General features: G+C 42.0%; 1 protein-coding gene across 1 annotated transcript in view; it reads left to right on the top strand.

The window, feature by feature from the left end:
- LOC141055076 (uncharacterized) overlaps positions 1-16,768 on the top strand; it is a 256,490-nt gene that overhangs the window by 218,807 nt on the left and 20,915 nt on the right. The window contains exon 6 of the mRNA XM_073552036.1: positions 13,000-13,101. Within this exon, the coding sequence (XP_073408137.1) occupies positions 13,000-13,101 (102 nt within the window). The remainder of the gene's footprint in view (positions 1-12,999; positions 13,102-16,768) is intronic.

Here is a 16,768-nt window from a genome sequence, read left to right as displayed (position 1 = left end):
GTTAATTACACAAATTAGAGAAGCATCACATGATTTTTCGAACAGTGCCAATACTTTTGTCCACCCTCTTTGTTATGTTTGGTGTGGAATTATATCCAATTTGGCTTTAGGACAATTCTTTTTGTGTTTTTTCATTTAAGACAAATTAAATGAAGATAATAATACCAAAGAATTTGTGTTTGCAATCATTTTCAGGAAGAAACTGAGTATTATCTGACAGAATTGCAGGGGTGTCAATACTTTTGGCCATGACTGTATATACAGTCATGGCCAAAAGTATTGACACCCCTGCAATTCTGTCAGATAATACTCAGTTTCTTCCTGAAAATGATTGCAAACACAAATTCTTTGGTATTATTATCTTCATTTAATTTGTCTTAAATGAAAAAACACAAAAAGAATTGTCCTAAAGCCAAATTGGATATAATTCCACACCAAACATAACAAAGAGGGTGGACAAAAGTATTGGCACTGTTTGAAAAATCATGTGATGCTTCTCTAATTTATGTAATTAACAGCACCTGTAACTTACCTGTGGCACCTAACAGGTGTTGGCAATAACTAAATCACACTTGCAGCCAGTTAACATGGATTAAAGTTGACTCAACCTCTGTCCTGTGTCCTTGTGTGTACCACATTGAGCATGGAGAAAAGAAAGAAGACCAAAGAACTGTCTGAGGACTTGAGAAACCAAATTGTGAGGAAGCATGAGCAATTTCAAGGCTACAAGTCCATCTCCAAAGACCTGAATGTTCCTGTGTCTACCGTGCACAGTGTCATCAAGAAGTTTAAAGCCCATGGCACTGTGGCTAACCTCCCTAGATGTGGCCGGAAAAGAAAAATTGGCAAGAGATTTCAACGCAAGATTGTGCGGATGTTGGATAAAGAACCTCCACTAACATCCAAACACGTTCAAGCTGCCCTGCAGTCCAAGGGTACAACGGTGTCAACCCGTACAATCCGTCGGCGTCTGAATGAAAAGGGACTGTATGGTAGGAGACCCAGGAAGACTCCACTTCTTACCCCGAGACATAAAAAAGCCAGGCTGGAGTTTGCCAAAACTTACATGAAAAAGCCTAAAACATTTTGGAAGAATGTTCTCTGGTCAGATGAGACAAAAGTAGAGCTTTTAGGGCAAAAGCATCAACATAGAGTTTACAGGAGAAAAAAGAGGCATTCAAAGAAAAGTACACGGTCCCTACAGTCAAACATGGCGGAGGTTCCCTGATGTTTTGGGGTTGCTTTGCTGCCTCTGGCACTGGACTGCTTGACCATGTGCATGGCATTATGAAGTCTGAAGACTACCAACAAATTTTGCAGCATAATGTAGGGCCCAGTGTGAGAAAGCTGGGTCTCCCTCAGAGGTCATGGGTCTTCCAGCAGGACAATGACACAAAACACACTTCAAAAAGCACTAGAAAATGGTTTGAGAGAAAGCACTGGAGACATCTAAGGTGGCCAGCAATGAGTCCAGACCTGAATCCCATAGAACACCTGTGGAGAGATCTAAAAATGGCAGTTTGGAGAAGGCACCCTTCAAATATCAGGGACCTGGAGTAGTTTGCCAAAGAAGAATGGTCTAAAATTCCAGCTGAGCATTGTAAGAAACTCATTGATGGTTACCGGAAGCGGTTGGTCGCAGTTATTTTGGCTAAAGGTTGTGCAACCAAGTATTAGGCTGAGGGTGCCAATACTTTTGTCCGGCCCATTTTTGGAGTTTTGTGTGAAATGATCAATGTTTTGCTTTTTGCTTCATTCTCTGTTGTGTTTTTTCATTTAAGACAAATTAAATGAAGATAATAATACCAAAGAATTTGTGTTTGCAATCATTTTCAGGAAGAAACTGAATATTATCTGACAGAATTGCAGGGGTGTCAATACTTTTGGCCATGACTGTATATATATATATATATAATTCATGCAGTTCTTCATAGCAGAATAGCCACTGTAACATTTGCCGGCTTCTGTAAATTCATTCCCCTACCCAACATGAAATGACACATGGTTTACATATAGTTAACCCTTTCATTTCATGTTTTTTTTTTATATATATGTTTATCACTAGAAATTACATGAGGGTTTTTGTGTAAAATTTTGGAGTTGTAGTTGTTAATTTAAGGGGTTAATTCGTTGTAAAAAATTGCAGGGAATTCCGCTGACGTCACTGAGGCTGCAGGGAGTCCCCGCAATTTTTTACAACGAATTAACCCCTTAAATTAACACCTACAACTCCAAAATTTTACACACAAAAACCCTCATCTAATTACTAGTGATAGATATAAAAAAAAACATGAAATGAAATGGTTCACTGTATGTAAACCATGTGTCATTTCATGTCGGGTAGGAGAATGATTTTACAGAAGCCGGCAAATGTTACAGTGCCTATTCTGCTATGAAGAACTGCATGAATTATAAATATAAATATATATATGTATTCTATGTGTCTATATCTATTCTTTCCTTTGTGTTTGAAAACCTGTCATAGGGCTCCATTAGATGTCCATTTTGCAAGTCTGCAAGAAAATTTCGGTAGATGGATGTCAAACGGATGCTTACATGCGAATAAAATTGGTTCTACGCTGGAAAATCGGATCACAGACGGAGCCATGGTGAAGAAACCTTTGTGCGATTTCGGACCGTTAAAATCGGACCGATTTTTTAATCGTTGTGTGTGACTCCAGCCTAAGACTTACAATTTCCAATATGATACTACATCTATTTGTCATTAACAGGTCAAATTCATTTTGGTCTTATCATTATCATATGATGAATACTCCACTCAGGGTTACTATGGTACAGTAATTATATGTTCATACCTTTCCCTACTTGTTTGTTATGTGGTGCAATCTACAGGCTAACTGATATATTTATATTTTAATTAGAATTTTTCAATAAATTATATTTTATCTAAAAAATGTTAATACATTTTCTTTTGGGGATTGTTGTTCACGGAGTATAATACATCTCCTAAAAATAAGCCCTAGCGCATCTTTTGGGGCGAAAATAATATAAACCCCTGTCTAATTTTCGGAGAAAACGGTATTATGTACTCTCTATGCTGAAACATTAGCATAAGGTGGCTCATACATTAGTCAGAAATGGTCAGTAGCTGACAACTCATGGCAGTTTGTAGGAAACCTGCCAGCTCTCGTAGGATTCAAGGATTGAATTTAGGAAGGTTGGAAAATGTGGTTTGTATTTTCTGTATTACATATTGATTGACTGGAATGTTGTGTGCTAGGAAACCTCAACCTTTGGCTTGTGGGCCCAAATAGTGTTGCTCACAACTGTCTGCTAGTTTGGTGCATTAGCACCATGTATAGCAAACCAGCTGTGAAAACAAGGGCTCTAGATGGTGACTTTTTTGAGCATCTCTAGTCAGAAGAGCAGATCTGGATCTGCATATACAGTGCTTCAAGAAGTATTCATACCTCGTGAACGTTTCCAAAATTTTTCACACTACACCCACAAGCTTAAATGTTTGTTATTGGAATTTTATGTGATATACTAACAGAAAGTAGCAAGTAATCTGAAAATTGTGACATTCATTTGTATTTAGCCCATAATACTTTGTAGAACTACCTTTTGCTGCAATTGGTCTTTTGGTGTATGTTTCTACCAGCTTTGCACATCTAGATGCTGACATTTTTGCCTGTTCTTTACAAACTAGCTCCAGCTCAGTGAGGTTGGATGGAGAGCGTCTGTACACGGCAAGTTTCAAGTCTTGCCACAGATTCTCAATGGGATTTAGTTCTGGACTGTGACTGGGGCATTCAAACAAATGAATATACTTTGATCTAAACCATTCCATTTTAGCTCTGGCAGTATGTTTAGGGTCATTGTCCTGCTGGAAGGTAAACCTACACCCCAGTTTCAAGTCTTTTGCAGCAACAGGTTTTCCTTCAGGATTGTCCAACATGCATCTATCATCTATCACCTCTGAGCATCTTCCCTGTCACTTCTGAAGAAACGCATCTCCACAGCATGATGCTACCATCACTATGTTTGACTGTGGGGATGGTGTTTTGGACCCGATGACCAGAATTAGCTTTCCACCACACTTAGCATTTTGCATTTAGCCAAAAAAAGTTCTACATTGGTCTCATCTGACCACAAAACATTCTTCCACATGCTAGCTGTGTCCCCCTCATGACTTTTTGCACTCTGTAAATGGAACTTCTTCTAGCTTGCAATAGGCTAATCTCATCCACTTAAAAATCAAAATTGTATTATTACTTTAACTAAAAGGAAGCAATGAATGTTCCTGGGCACAACCAATAATCACAGGACAGTGGTATCCACTAAATAAAAAATCTGTGCGCAATCAAGATGCTTTATAGGTATCCAGGGTTTAAAACAAGTGGGGAAGAAACTGAAAAGATAAACCTCAATGCTTTCCCACTACTTTGCTGTCGAGGTTGGCACTATAATAATGCACGCATGTTGTTGCGCTCCAACTCACTGTCATTTCACCCTGATCCACCCTGGGTGGCCGTAGGTACTAAGGACCCCTCACAAGAAGGGAGATTCAAGCGAGCCAATGATATAATCCCTGATAGAGAAAAATACATACTATGTAAATACTATTATATATGTAAGTAAAGTGCCAGTGCAAAAGGCAAAGGAATTGACAACACCACAGTATATGCTATCACAAATGCAAAAAAGAGGGATCCCGGTTAATCTTACTCAATACAATTACAGAAAGTGACAATGCCCATTAATTATACAGAGTGCTAGTTGTGCTTAGATGTTTATCACATAGGAAATGGACTCCATTTTGCTATGAAATCCATAGCAAATGCAATAAGCCTCAGCCTGTCACTTAGGGCAAGAAACACCACATGGCTACCAGTTCACTACAACATCAATAAAGTGACAGTGCAAAATGCAAAGGTAATGACAATACCACAGTATATGCTATCACATATGCAAAAAAGAGAGGATCCCTACTAAATACAAAAATATAATGTAGTAATGGACAACAAGGCACTCAAAATTGCAAAATTTCAGGGAGGTGCACAAGTAGGGTATCCAGCCCGTATTACTAATAATAATGATGAACTTGGCACTCAAATGCGTGAAAAAAATAGATTCCATTTTATTTGCATCCAAATCACATGTATTCTAAACGTTTTTGGTCCTTCATAGGGCCTTCATCAGAGAATTGTCAAGATGATTTACTGTTTAAAGACAAATATAAAACAGAAAAAATTAGGTATCACATGATGCATAAAGAAAAATTTAGATGAGAATTACATAACAAATTACGTCGACTGAGTATATATACAGTTTTGTATCTTGGACAATGTTGCACAAAGACACATAATGCACAATGCACGAGAATATATGTGAAAAAACAGTGTTAAGGAAAGAAAAAACAACCATACTACTAATGGTTAAAGTGAGGAAATTGAAGTGAAGCTCATTCAGAATAGAAAAAGGATTTAAAGTGCTCCAAGATGCTGGGTGCAGTTTGTGAGAGAGAGTTTGTGAAGGTCCTATGAAGGACCGAAAACGTTTAGAATACATGTGATTTGGATGCAAATAAAATGGAATCTATTTTTTCATGCATTTGAGTGCCAAGTTCATCATTATTATTACAAACACATAATGTGTCAGTGCCCATCATACAAAGTGCTAATTGTGTTCAGATGTTTATCATATAGGAAATGGACTCCATTTTGCAAAAAAATGCACCATATCAATCCATAGCAAATGCAATAAGCCTGAGCATGTCACTTAGGATAAGAAACTCCATATAGCTCCCAGTTCACCACGATCTCAACGCATTTCCCTATCTCTGTTCATGGTTCATCAAGAAGTTTTTGAGAGGCAGGTATTCTGCTGTGGGTTCAGGAAATCATGATGCCCGTTTCTCAACATGTTTGTCTCTCATACATGGCACCCTTAAGGATGTTCACAGAAGTGGTAAAAAAATGATAAGAGTCGTAAAGTCAGATAAAACATTTGTCCACACATTTTGGAGATTTTTCATTGATGTATGTTAGAAGATATATTATATCTGAGACCATTGTCTCCATATGCCAATCAGGTACCCATTCATTTACTGGCTACAAGAAAATGTCGGCTTTGGCCAATCCAGTACAATCTTTCATAGCGGGCCTGCGCAGTGCAGAGCACGCACTCGTTTTAGAAAAATGGACATCAGATGATGGTACCCACATCTTCTCTTTGGGATTGTAAGCCTTCCAGTGTAGCAGATACTGAAGAGACCAATGAATCAAGCAATAATCCATGATTTTAGTTATCTGAATCTCCAAATTCCCATCAACCATGACTGGAGATGGAGGTAGTGGTGAAGGTTCAGAGGGCGCAACGTATTTTTTGAGCAAAGATACTGTATGTGAAACACATTATCAATCCTAAAAGTAGGTGGCAAAGCAAGGTGAAATGCTACAGGATTGACGGCGGCCACAGTTTTATAAGGACCAATGAACCTGGGACCCAGTTTCCAAGAAGGAACCTTCCACTTAATTTTCCTCGAGGACAACCACACCAAGTCACCAACACACAGGTCCGGACCCACCACACGTCTCCGATAAGTCACATTCATATTTGTACCCCATCTTCTTCAAATTATTAAGAACCCCTTGCCACACAGACGTAATTGATGCTGAAAAACGTTCTTCTTCAGGTATTTCAGAAGAACGATTCCTATTAAATGAGCAGAACTGAGAATGAAACTTGCATGCCCCCAAAAACAAGAACTTACCAGTAGACTCATGACAATGGTTAATCACCAAGAATTCAGCTAGACGTAAGTAACCTAATTCTCCTGATTCTCAGACACAACACACCTAAGATAAGTCTCAAGATTTTGGTTAACGCGTCCAGTTTGCCCATTGGGCTGTGGATGAAAAGCTGAGGAAAACAACAGATAGTTACCCCAACAAAGAGCAAAAATAGTTTCCAAAATTCGAAAATAAGTTGCTCCCCCCCAGTCAGAAAAATTATCAGTAGGAATCCCAAGGAATCTCACGATTTCTTTGATGAAAATTTGTGCCAAGGTGTTAGGTAAGGTGGATAGTGCAATAAAAAGAGACATCTTGCTGAACCTGTTCACTACCACCAAAATAACTATTACCTGCAGCTACTGGTAAATCAGTAATTAAATCTACTGATAAATGAGTCCAAGGTCTACTGAGAATCGGCAATGGATGGAGAGACCCAGACGGACAAGTATGAGGAATCTTAGAACGTGCACACATACTACAGACAGATACATACTCTCGAACATACTGATGCACCCAAGGCCACCTAAACGCCTGGTAAGGAAGTCTGTGGTGACATTACTTCCAGGGTGTATGGCTAAGACCAAATCATGATGTTCACTTATAACTTTAAGACATAGATTCACAAGTACGAACATTTTACCTAAAGGATAGGCAGTCGGGGTTTCCTCCCTGAGCCTCTACAACCTCTTTTTCAAGGTCAGAATTTATAGCAGCAATAACTACTCCTTTATGGTAGTATAGGGAATGTGTTCACTATTATCTCTACCCCCCAGAGAAAAACAATGGGATAAGGCATCCATCTTAACACTCTTATTCATTGGCCTATATGTGAAAAGTTGAAGAACAAAGACTACCTTGCCTGCCTAAGCGTCAGACTCTTAGGAGATTCTAACATATAATAGATTTTTATGATTAGTGATTACCATGACCAGATGTACTGCCCCTTTCAGAAAATGATGCCACTTTTCAAAAGCCCACTTAATTGCCAAGAGTTCCATGTTACCAATGTCATAGTTTTTCTCAGTGGATGATAGTTTCTTAGAAAAATATGCACACAGACACCATTTACTGGGAGACACACCCTGCAACAACACAGACCCCTTCCCCACTTCAGATACATCAACTGCTACAACAAATGGCTGAGTGTCTGCAGGCTGTACATCGATTGGAGCAGATGAAAAACATCTTTTCAAGGTATGAAAAGCTTCCCAGGCAGGACTGGACCAATTGGAAGACTGTCCCTTTCCTGCTCATATCTGTCAAAGGTTTGGCAACCACTGAAAAATCTTCAACAACATTACATTGCAACACTCGAACGATCTGAGTAAAATGGGTCAAGGGTGCAGAGTAAATAGCGATAATGGGTATTTATTTAGATAATACTTATGGTTTGAGGCCCTGGGCATGGACCAACCTAGTGTGGATCAAATTAAACAATGCCTTACTGTCCAGAAAGTCAGAAATTACTACATTATCATTGTAGAGATGGATCTTGGCCGGTAGAAAAAATTGAGATCTACCATCAGAGGAGATAAGTACACCCCGGTTACAAACCTCCCCTCAACCCAGGCTTCTTAGTTTTCTGGTTGTTTAAGGGGGATATGGAAGGACATGAATTCACAAAATGATCCTTTCCACAACACAAAAAACAATCTCCCCTTTACGTCAAACTACCATTGAACCTACAGAACATACTGCCCACACCCAAAAGCATGGGTTCCATAGTAGACTCAGACCCAGGTTTTCTTGACTACGGGCATCCCACAAATTGAATTGCCTCCTTCTGTATCTGATGAAGACGGTGTTCCACACAGATGGCCAGAGTCATGGCTGCCTCCAGAGAGACCAGAGTCTCATGCAGGGCAAAGGCATCCTTTATCCTTACTGATAACGCTTGATAGAACTGGCTAAAGAGTGCAGGGTCATTCCACTTGGTATCGGTGGACCACCTCTGCTGGCCATTCTCCCTGCCGAAACTGATGTAATGTGGAATCAGTCAGGGAGACGTGGTTGGTGTCATCGTATATGCGACTCAGCGCCTGAAAAAATTACTCAACTGTCCATAGTGACTGAGAGTTGTCAGGAAGAGAAAATGCCCAGGCTTGGGGGTCACTCTGAAGAAGCGAAATTATGATCCTCCCAGCTCCAGAGGAGTGATGATGCAATTTAAAGTAAAGTTTACAGGCTTCTCTGAAAGCAACAAACTTGTCACGCCTCCCAGAGAACCTGTCAGGTAAAGCGACCTTGAGCACCACCGGGGATGCTTGGAAGTTGTAGGGGAACAGCCCTTGCTAGCCACTGAATGACACTGTAACTTTAAGAGTATCCTTCTCACTGATTTGTGTGCACTTGAACTAGTCCTTTCTCCCCTGCAGTTGGTTTTGGACGAAGAGAGAAAAGCCTTGTGCCTGACGGAGACAGGCAGAACTATTTTCTGTGTCCTAACAATGAGAGACTGATAAATGAACTAACCGCTTCAAGTGAGAAGATAGTTTTCACTACTGCAGGATCGATCACCAAGACCGTGTCAGAAGGAAAGAGACGTATCACACAGCCAGGATATTTCTCCTGGAGCACTTGCAACCAGAAAAAGCAAACAACAATGTGGTACAAATAATCTCTCAACATTGAAAGTGGGAATGAGACTTGCCCGGATCCAGAAGAAGACAGATCAATTAAGCTGAAGGAAGAGCTCAACACAATAAACTCGACTCATCAGGACCAAGCATCAGCTACCAGACTTTCTTCTAATCTGCAAAACTGTGGTTGTACACCGGTATTCAACTGTGTTAGGGTGGCCTGGTAATCGGAAGCCATGTAGCAAGCCAGGCAAAGAGTCATAGTCCCCAAATTGGACATGTTTGGGTGCTGCAAAACAGAGCGAAGATCTGCCACCTCTGAAGAGCAATAATAGGATCCATGATGCATCAAAAGATAGTATGGGCCAGTGTTACTGTCACGATTCTGTTGTCTGATGATACGAAGCCAGGGGCTCCCTAGCTATTCCTGCTCCCCTGGTTACTTCTGATGGTGAATATACTGGGGCTACATACCTTGGGGTACTTCTGAATCAGCCCTTACCTCATCCCTTCCCACCAAGGGAAGTGGGGAAGAATAGTATATGTATATAAACAAACAGACAAACAAGTAAGGGCGTGCAGGGATAAATGAATATAACAATGATACAAATATGCACTTACAGGCAACAGAGGGAGTATCACACTGGATGAAGGATAAGTGCACAGCAATGGGAAGAGGGAAGGGGGAGCCCAAACACTAGGGAAGAGGTGAGTGGAGACCCCTAAGCATATCTAAAATCACCCTGTATGCCCTAAACGCCCCTATATAGGTTCTGCACCTATCACCAAGCAGGAACCTAATCCCTGCCTGACCCTAGTGATAGGCCCTACATAGGGAGGGGACAGGGTGAGCACTAGTCAGTCCCAAATAAAACTAAACATAGACAGGGAATTTGGAAAGAGGGAAAACACTAGAGAAGACAACTGAGAAGTCATGCCAGCAATCCTCCAAGGGTCCTCAGGGAAAGATACTAACTGACTGCTAGAACTTGCAACTAGACTGAGGCAAGTATGAGCTAACACCCACAACATGCTGCAGCAATTGAATATATTTAAACCTTGAGCACAGGTGTGTGATTAGCATCAGAAGGTGAAGGTAACTATTGGGTCCTAGAGGGAGAAGTATAACGCTCCATAACAGAGATACAAAAAACAAGAAGGTGCTTGAGCTAAGCACAAAGACCTTCTACAGCCGGATCCAGGATGACTGTCTGTCACTCCTGACACATCTGTGACAGGGAGATACCGGGTAGAAAAGGTAGGGAAACTAAATAGGAGAGGACGGGGAATTGCACACAGTTGAAACACCTTGAAACAGTCAGAGAACAACTCTCTGAAACACCTCTACCGAATAATGAATCCTCCACTGCTTCACCAGGCAGTACAAGACTTAATACTGGCAATCTAGATTGCTAGAGGAAAATATATAGGACAGGGGAGTGGCTGACACTGCACAACTGAGATCCTCCAAGCAGGAAGGCTTCAGAGTCTCTAAGCTGAACAGTTTAAAGGGCCTTTTACACATAGCGATATCGCTAAAGCATCACCGATTTTGTGACGCAACAGCGCAATTGCTAGCGATCTCGCTACATGTGACACTTACCTCCGACCCCCCCCCCCGGATATCGCTGATCGCGCAAGAATGTCCTGGGCTGTTTTCTTCTCGACGGAGTCCCGCTGGCGCCGACGAGCGACACATGGACACAGGCAGAAGACGTCATCGCTGCCATCAGACAGGTAAGTAACGACCGCCGAGCATCGCTGCGTTGCTGGTGAGATCTGCCTGTGTGGCAGCTCACTTTCGACCATTTAGCGATGCACCAGCGATCCTGACCGGGTCGTATCGTTGTCGGGATCACTGGTGCATCGCTAAATGTAACGGGACCTTTACACCTGCATTGCTGAAAAATCTACACCGTTTAATATAAGGGACAAGTGGTTCTATTCAGTGCAGGAGTATGAGAACTCAAGCACTGAGGTCTTCTGGCTCCTCTCTATTGTGGCAAACTCATGACAGGCAGTGATAGTTTTACCACTTTCTGATTTGAAGCTATGGGAGTATTCAGAGTTTGTATCAGTGATTGAAGTTGTTTTCAGATTTCTGCTTGGATTTTGTTTGTGTGATTTCTCCTAATCCTCTTCTCATTTGTTTTTTTTCCCACCTATTCCTTCCATGTTTCCTACTTGGTTGTTTTGGTGAGAATTTTGTATCACTGTAGTGTTCTTTTATCCCTGTTTGTTTACCCCTGTCTGTCTGGTTTATGTTATCCTATACACTACTGTTCATACCTTCCTGGGTATGGGAGGGAACAGATAAGTGTTATTATAGAAGCATAGCAAAGTTTGAGACCCCAGCGTCTCCTCTCCACCATTATGAGTAATCTGAGGGGCAGGGATAGCTTCGGGTTCCCCTAGTTCGTGGGACAAGGTAGGTGCCCATTGTCCCTGCTAATAACGTTACATGTATCATATTCTTTACAGTCCACAAATACTTGGTACTTTGTGTTGGTATGTCACATAAAATCCAATAAAATACATTTAAGTTTGTGGAAAAAATGTTGGAAAAGTTTGCAGGGTATGAATACTTCTTCAAGTCAATGTTTTTGCAGGGGGGTTGTAGCAGGTCATAAATATTGTAATCTGGAGATAGGATGATATTGTTAGTTGGAGGGGAGTTTGAAGCTTGATGTAATAGTGTGGATGATGTGCTTGATACAAGAATACCGAATGAGGGTAAAGTGGGAACCTTTGGATGTAATTACACAACCTATATGAGAGTGCAGTACAAGATCTCGGTGTGCCTTCTGTGAAGAAGCTTTGGCTGCCATCATACTGTTAATGGTGGGCTGCGAGTATCACTACTAGGGAGGGCCAGGGGGGCGCTGGATGTAGCTCGAAGTCATCTCTCAGAGTTGATTATGGCTTTCAGGCTGAAGTCACATTACCGTATCACATCAGATGTGGTATCCTAATGACATTCGGCTCCAGCTCTGCTACTAGCGTGAGCCGAGTGTCAGTGCTCTGTGTTCCAATCCTCTCGCATCAGAGAATTGGAGCACGGATGAGGAGGAGACAGAGAAAGTAATTTCTCCATCTCCTCCATTTCTGGAGTCCATGGGAATCGTACTGCACTCGGGTGATATACGAGTGCAGTGCGATGTTTCACACGCATCCATAGACTTATATCGGTGCGAGGGATCCGAATCTCGGATACAATCGCAGCATGCTGCGATTGTTCTCTCATGTCAGATCGACATGAGAAAATAATCACAGATGTAAGCTGCCATATAGAGTAACATTGGGCCGAGTGCAATCCGATTTTATACCAAATTGCACTCGTCCGATTTCATCACAAGTTTGAGCAGGCACTCAAGGTAAGAAAGGTATGGGACTATGGCTGTATACCATAATATCAAAAATAACCACAAATGAACATATCATTCATATAGCCATTCATGGAGGACACTCAGTCTGCCAGCCAAAGAATTGTATGTACTCTCTAATTTTTCTATTTCCATTTTACTAAATCTTCATAGAAAGGCCAGAAAAATACCCATTTTCAGAAATACTTCTAGTATGTTTACTGCAGAGATATAGAAAAGTGTTTCGTATTCTGCTTCTATAGCACTTGCTAACATATCTTATATATCAATGTCCCATAGGCAGTACCCTGTCTCTTGTATTACTGCACTGGAGAAGGCTGTTACAAAAATGGATCGCCATCTGTAAATGATGCCAATTCAACATGCCCTACTTACTGTGCGGTAAGTGATCTCATTTTCTAAAAGCTTAGGGGAAAAAGTCAAATATTGAAAATCCAAAAGTCATCAATTATTAGCACAGAGATCTGCATCTAAAGGACGCTATATAATGAAGATGCAATATTAAAGGTGTGCAGCATCTTCCTGAAGCTTGGCAAACATTCGAATCCGCTAGATGCAATAAGGAAACCAAAATGTCTGAGAATGCCATAGAGAACATTCTGTGCTAGCAGGCCCGGAGGACTCATTGCCAGCCAGGGAACACTACACATTTCATTTCATATCTTATTGTATCTATTTTAAATATTTTTCATTTCAAGTATTTAACTCCTTCATGACATGCACGGCGCAACTCGGAAGTGTGTGTATAGAGTATACTCAACAGGTCATGGCTGCCTGTTACAGGACCTGCCTCTAACATTGTTATCTTGTTAAATGCCATGGTCAAACTATGTCCCCATCGTCTCACCTGTGACGTGACCGCGGGTTGCTATTGGATTGCTATGGAAGCCAAGGGTCTAAAGACGCCCATGCTTGTTTTTACGGAGTTCCTTTGAAACCCTACCAGTGGCCGGGCTTTGAAGGACACCATGATTTTTGCTATAAGCAGCAATGCTAAAGCATGGCTGTCTATAGCACAAGCGATCAGACGATCAAAGCTTCAAGTCTCCTAAGGGGACTAATAAATACTATGAAAACAAAAAAATACAAAAAATGGGTAGATTGTGGATTTAATCTGTGCTGCTGAATGATTCAAGGTCCAAAACATGTAGCCATTCAATTGTGGATTTATTCAACGTGTTTAAAAGTACACAACTTTTTCATCAGGAACACCACAAACAACTAATAGATGCGTCTTTTCTGGGCAGCTGCGGCCTGCTGCTTTTATGCTGGGGGGCCCCTTACCAGCCTGAGAATAACAGCCCGCACCTGTTAGTTTTCCTGGGTTGGTTCAAAAAATAAGGGGTAACCCAAGTCGTTTTCTTTTTCATTCATTCTTCCCTGCTCGCGCTGTGCCAGGACGTGTGAAATCGGCCTAAATGTCGCTAATTTCTGGACTGACCACTAAAGCCGGGAGACTCTAAGGCCACTACTTGGCCATGACCTTCTATGGTAAACATCAGGACCACACAATCATGATCTTGGTGTGTCAATTAGATTAAAGCGGGAGCTCCACAATCTACTAACCATTTAGTTGATGTAGTCACTTTTGAGAGCAGCAACTAAGGGGTTAAACAGATATAGATGGTGCCAACACTAATCGTTTGTGATACAGCAAGTCGTCAGATATAGTGTACAGTTGACAGCTGCTGGATTGTCTCCTGTATGGGGATGATATTCTCTTATATCTCAAGTTAGTAAAAAGACATATTAGCTGTCATTAAGAGGTTAAATATAGGGAATAGATATGGATTAGGTATAGGACATAGAATAAGGGTTTATCTTTATATATAAGATAGGACTGGAAACAGTGCATTGGTGGGCACTATATATTCAGGAAGTAGATAGCTATATTATAGGAACAGTTAAAGTGTTTGGGAATAGCTCTAACATGGGAGACGCAGAGGTAGCTAACTCCTTCACGACCCATGACGCCTACGTAGGCATCATGAAAAGTCGTGCCCAAACGACCTATGACGCCTACGTAGGCGTCATGCTATAAATAGCCCCCCTGCGGGTCGGGTGACCGGGGTCACTGAAAGGTCACCCGACCCGCAGACAGAGGACACTCTACGGTTAATCCCAGAGGGCGTGGCTTAGCCCCCACGTCCCTACGATCGCTCTGATTGGCCATTTCACTTTTAACAGCCAATCAGAGCGATTTGTAATATTTCACCAATGAAGTTTGGTGAAATATTACAATCCAGCCATGGCCGATGCTGCAATAGCATCGGACATGGCTGGACACCGACACCCGACCCCCCCCCCCACACCGACTGGCGGGGCCGATCGGCCCCCGCCACCGATGGACGGCGGCGATCGGTCGTCGTCATCATCTGCTCCCCCTCCCCTTCCTATCGCTCCCTCCCACCTTCCGATCCCCCCCGGACCTCTGATGGTGCTCCCGGTGTCCCGCCATGGCTCCCGGCGTCCCACCATCTGGACCATGGGCGCCGCCATCTTGGAAAATGGCGGGCGCATGCGCAGTGCACCTGCCATTGTCCAAGATGGCGGCGCCCATGAATTTGCCAGCTGCCTGTTCATTTTTCATTGAAAAAAAAAGTAAACACCCCCCCTTTTATCATCCCCATAGCCAGGCACAAATAATAAAATTAAAAAAAATGTTTTTTTTCCATTTAGGGTTCGAACTAGGGCTAGGGTTGGAATTAGGGTTAGGGTTCGAATTAGGGTTATAGATAGGGTTAGGGTTAGAAATAGGGTTAGGGCTAGAACTAGGGTTAGGGTTGGAATTAGGGTTAGGGTTAAAATTAGGGTTAAAATTAGGGTTAAGGCTGGAATTAGGGTTAGGGCTGGAATTAGGGTTAGGCTTGTAGTTAGGGTTAGAGTTGGGATTAGGGTTAGGGGTGTGTTGGCATTAGGGTTGTGGTTAGGGTTATTATTAGGGTTGGGTTAGGGTTAGGGGTGTGTTGGGGTTAGAGTTGGAGTTAGAATTGAGGGGTTTCCACTGTTTAGGCACATCACGGGGTCTCCGAACGCGACATGGCGCCACGATTTATTCCAGCCAATTTTGCGTTCAAAATGTCAAACAGCACTCACTCCATTCCGAGCCCCGACGTGTGCCCAAACAGTGGTTTACCCCCAAATATGGAGTATCAGCGTACTCAGGAAAAATTGCACAACAACTTTGGGGGTCTAATTTCTCCTGTTACCCTTGGGAAAATAAAAAATTGGGGGCTAAAAAAATTATTTTTGTGAAAAAAATGATTTTTTTATTTTCACGGCTCTGAGTTATAAACTTCGGTGAAGCACTTGGGGGTTCAAAGTGCTCCTCACACATCTAGATAAGTTCCTTGGGGGGTCTAGTTTCCAAAATGGGGTCACTTGTGGGGGGTTTCCACTGTTTAGGCACATCAGAGGCTCTGCAAACGTAACATGATGCCCGCAGACCATTCGATCAAGTCGGTATTTCAAAACGTCACTACTTCCCTTCCGAGCCCCGACGTGTGCCCAAACAGTGGTCCCTCCCCACATATTGGGTACCGGCGTACTCAGGACAAACTGGACAACAACTTTTGGGGTCTAATTTCTCCTCTTACTATTGTGAAAATTAAAAATAGTGGGCTAAAAAATCATTTTTTGAGGAAAAAAAAGATTTTTTTATTTTCACGGTTCTGCGTTATAAACTTCTGTGAAGCACTTGGGGGTTCAAAGTGCTCACCACATATCTAGATAAGTTCCTTGGGTAGTCTAGTTTCCAAAATGGGGTCACTTGTGGGGGGTTTCCACTGTTTAGGCACATCAGGGGCTCTGCAAACGTAACATGACGCCCGCAGACCATTCCATCAAGTCGGTATTTCAAAACGTCACTACTTCCCTTCCGAGCTCCGACGTGTGCCCAAACAGTGGTTCCTCCCCACATATTGGGTACCAGCGTACTCAGGACAAACTGGACAACTACTTTTGGGGTCCAATTTCTCCTGTTACCTTTGTGAAAATTAAAAATAGCGGGCTAAAAAAATCATTTTTTGAGGAAAAAAAATATTTTTAT

The sequence above is a fragment of the Dendrobates tinctorius genome, unplaced genomic scaffold (assembly GCF_039654945.1).
Source record: "Dendrobates tinctorius isolate UK_male_01 unplaced genomic scaffold, ASM3965494v1 ptg000183l, whole genome shotgun sequence".
Lineage (NCBI taxonomy): Eukaryota > Metazoa > Chordata > Amphibia > Anura > Dendrobatidae > Dendrobates > Dendrobates tinctorius.
Note: the sequence above shows the minus strand (reverse complement) of the source record. Positions and strands in the feature narration are given on the sequence as shown.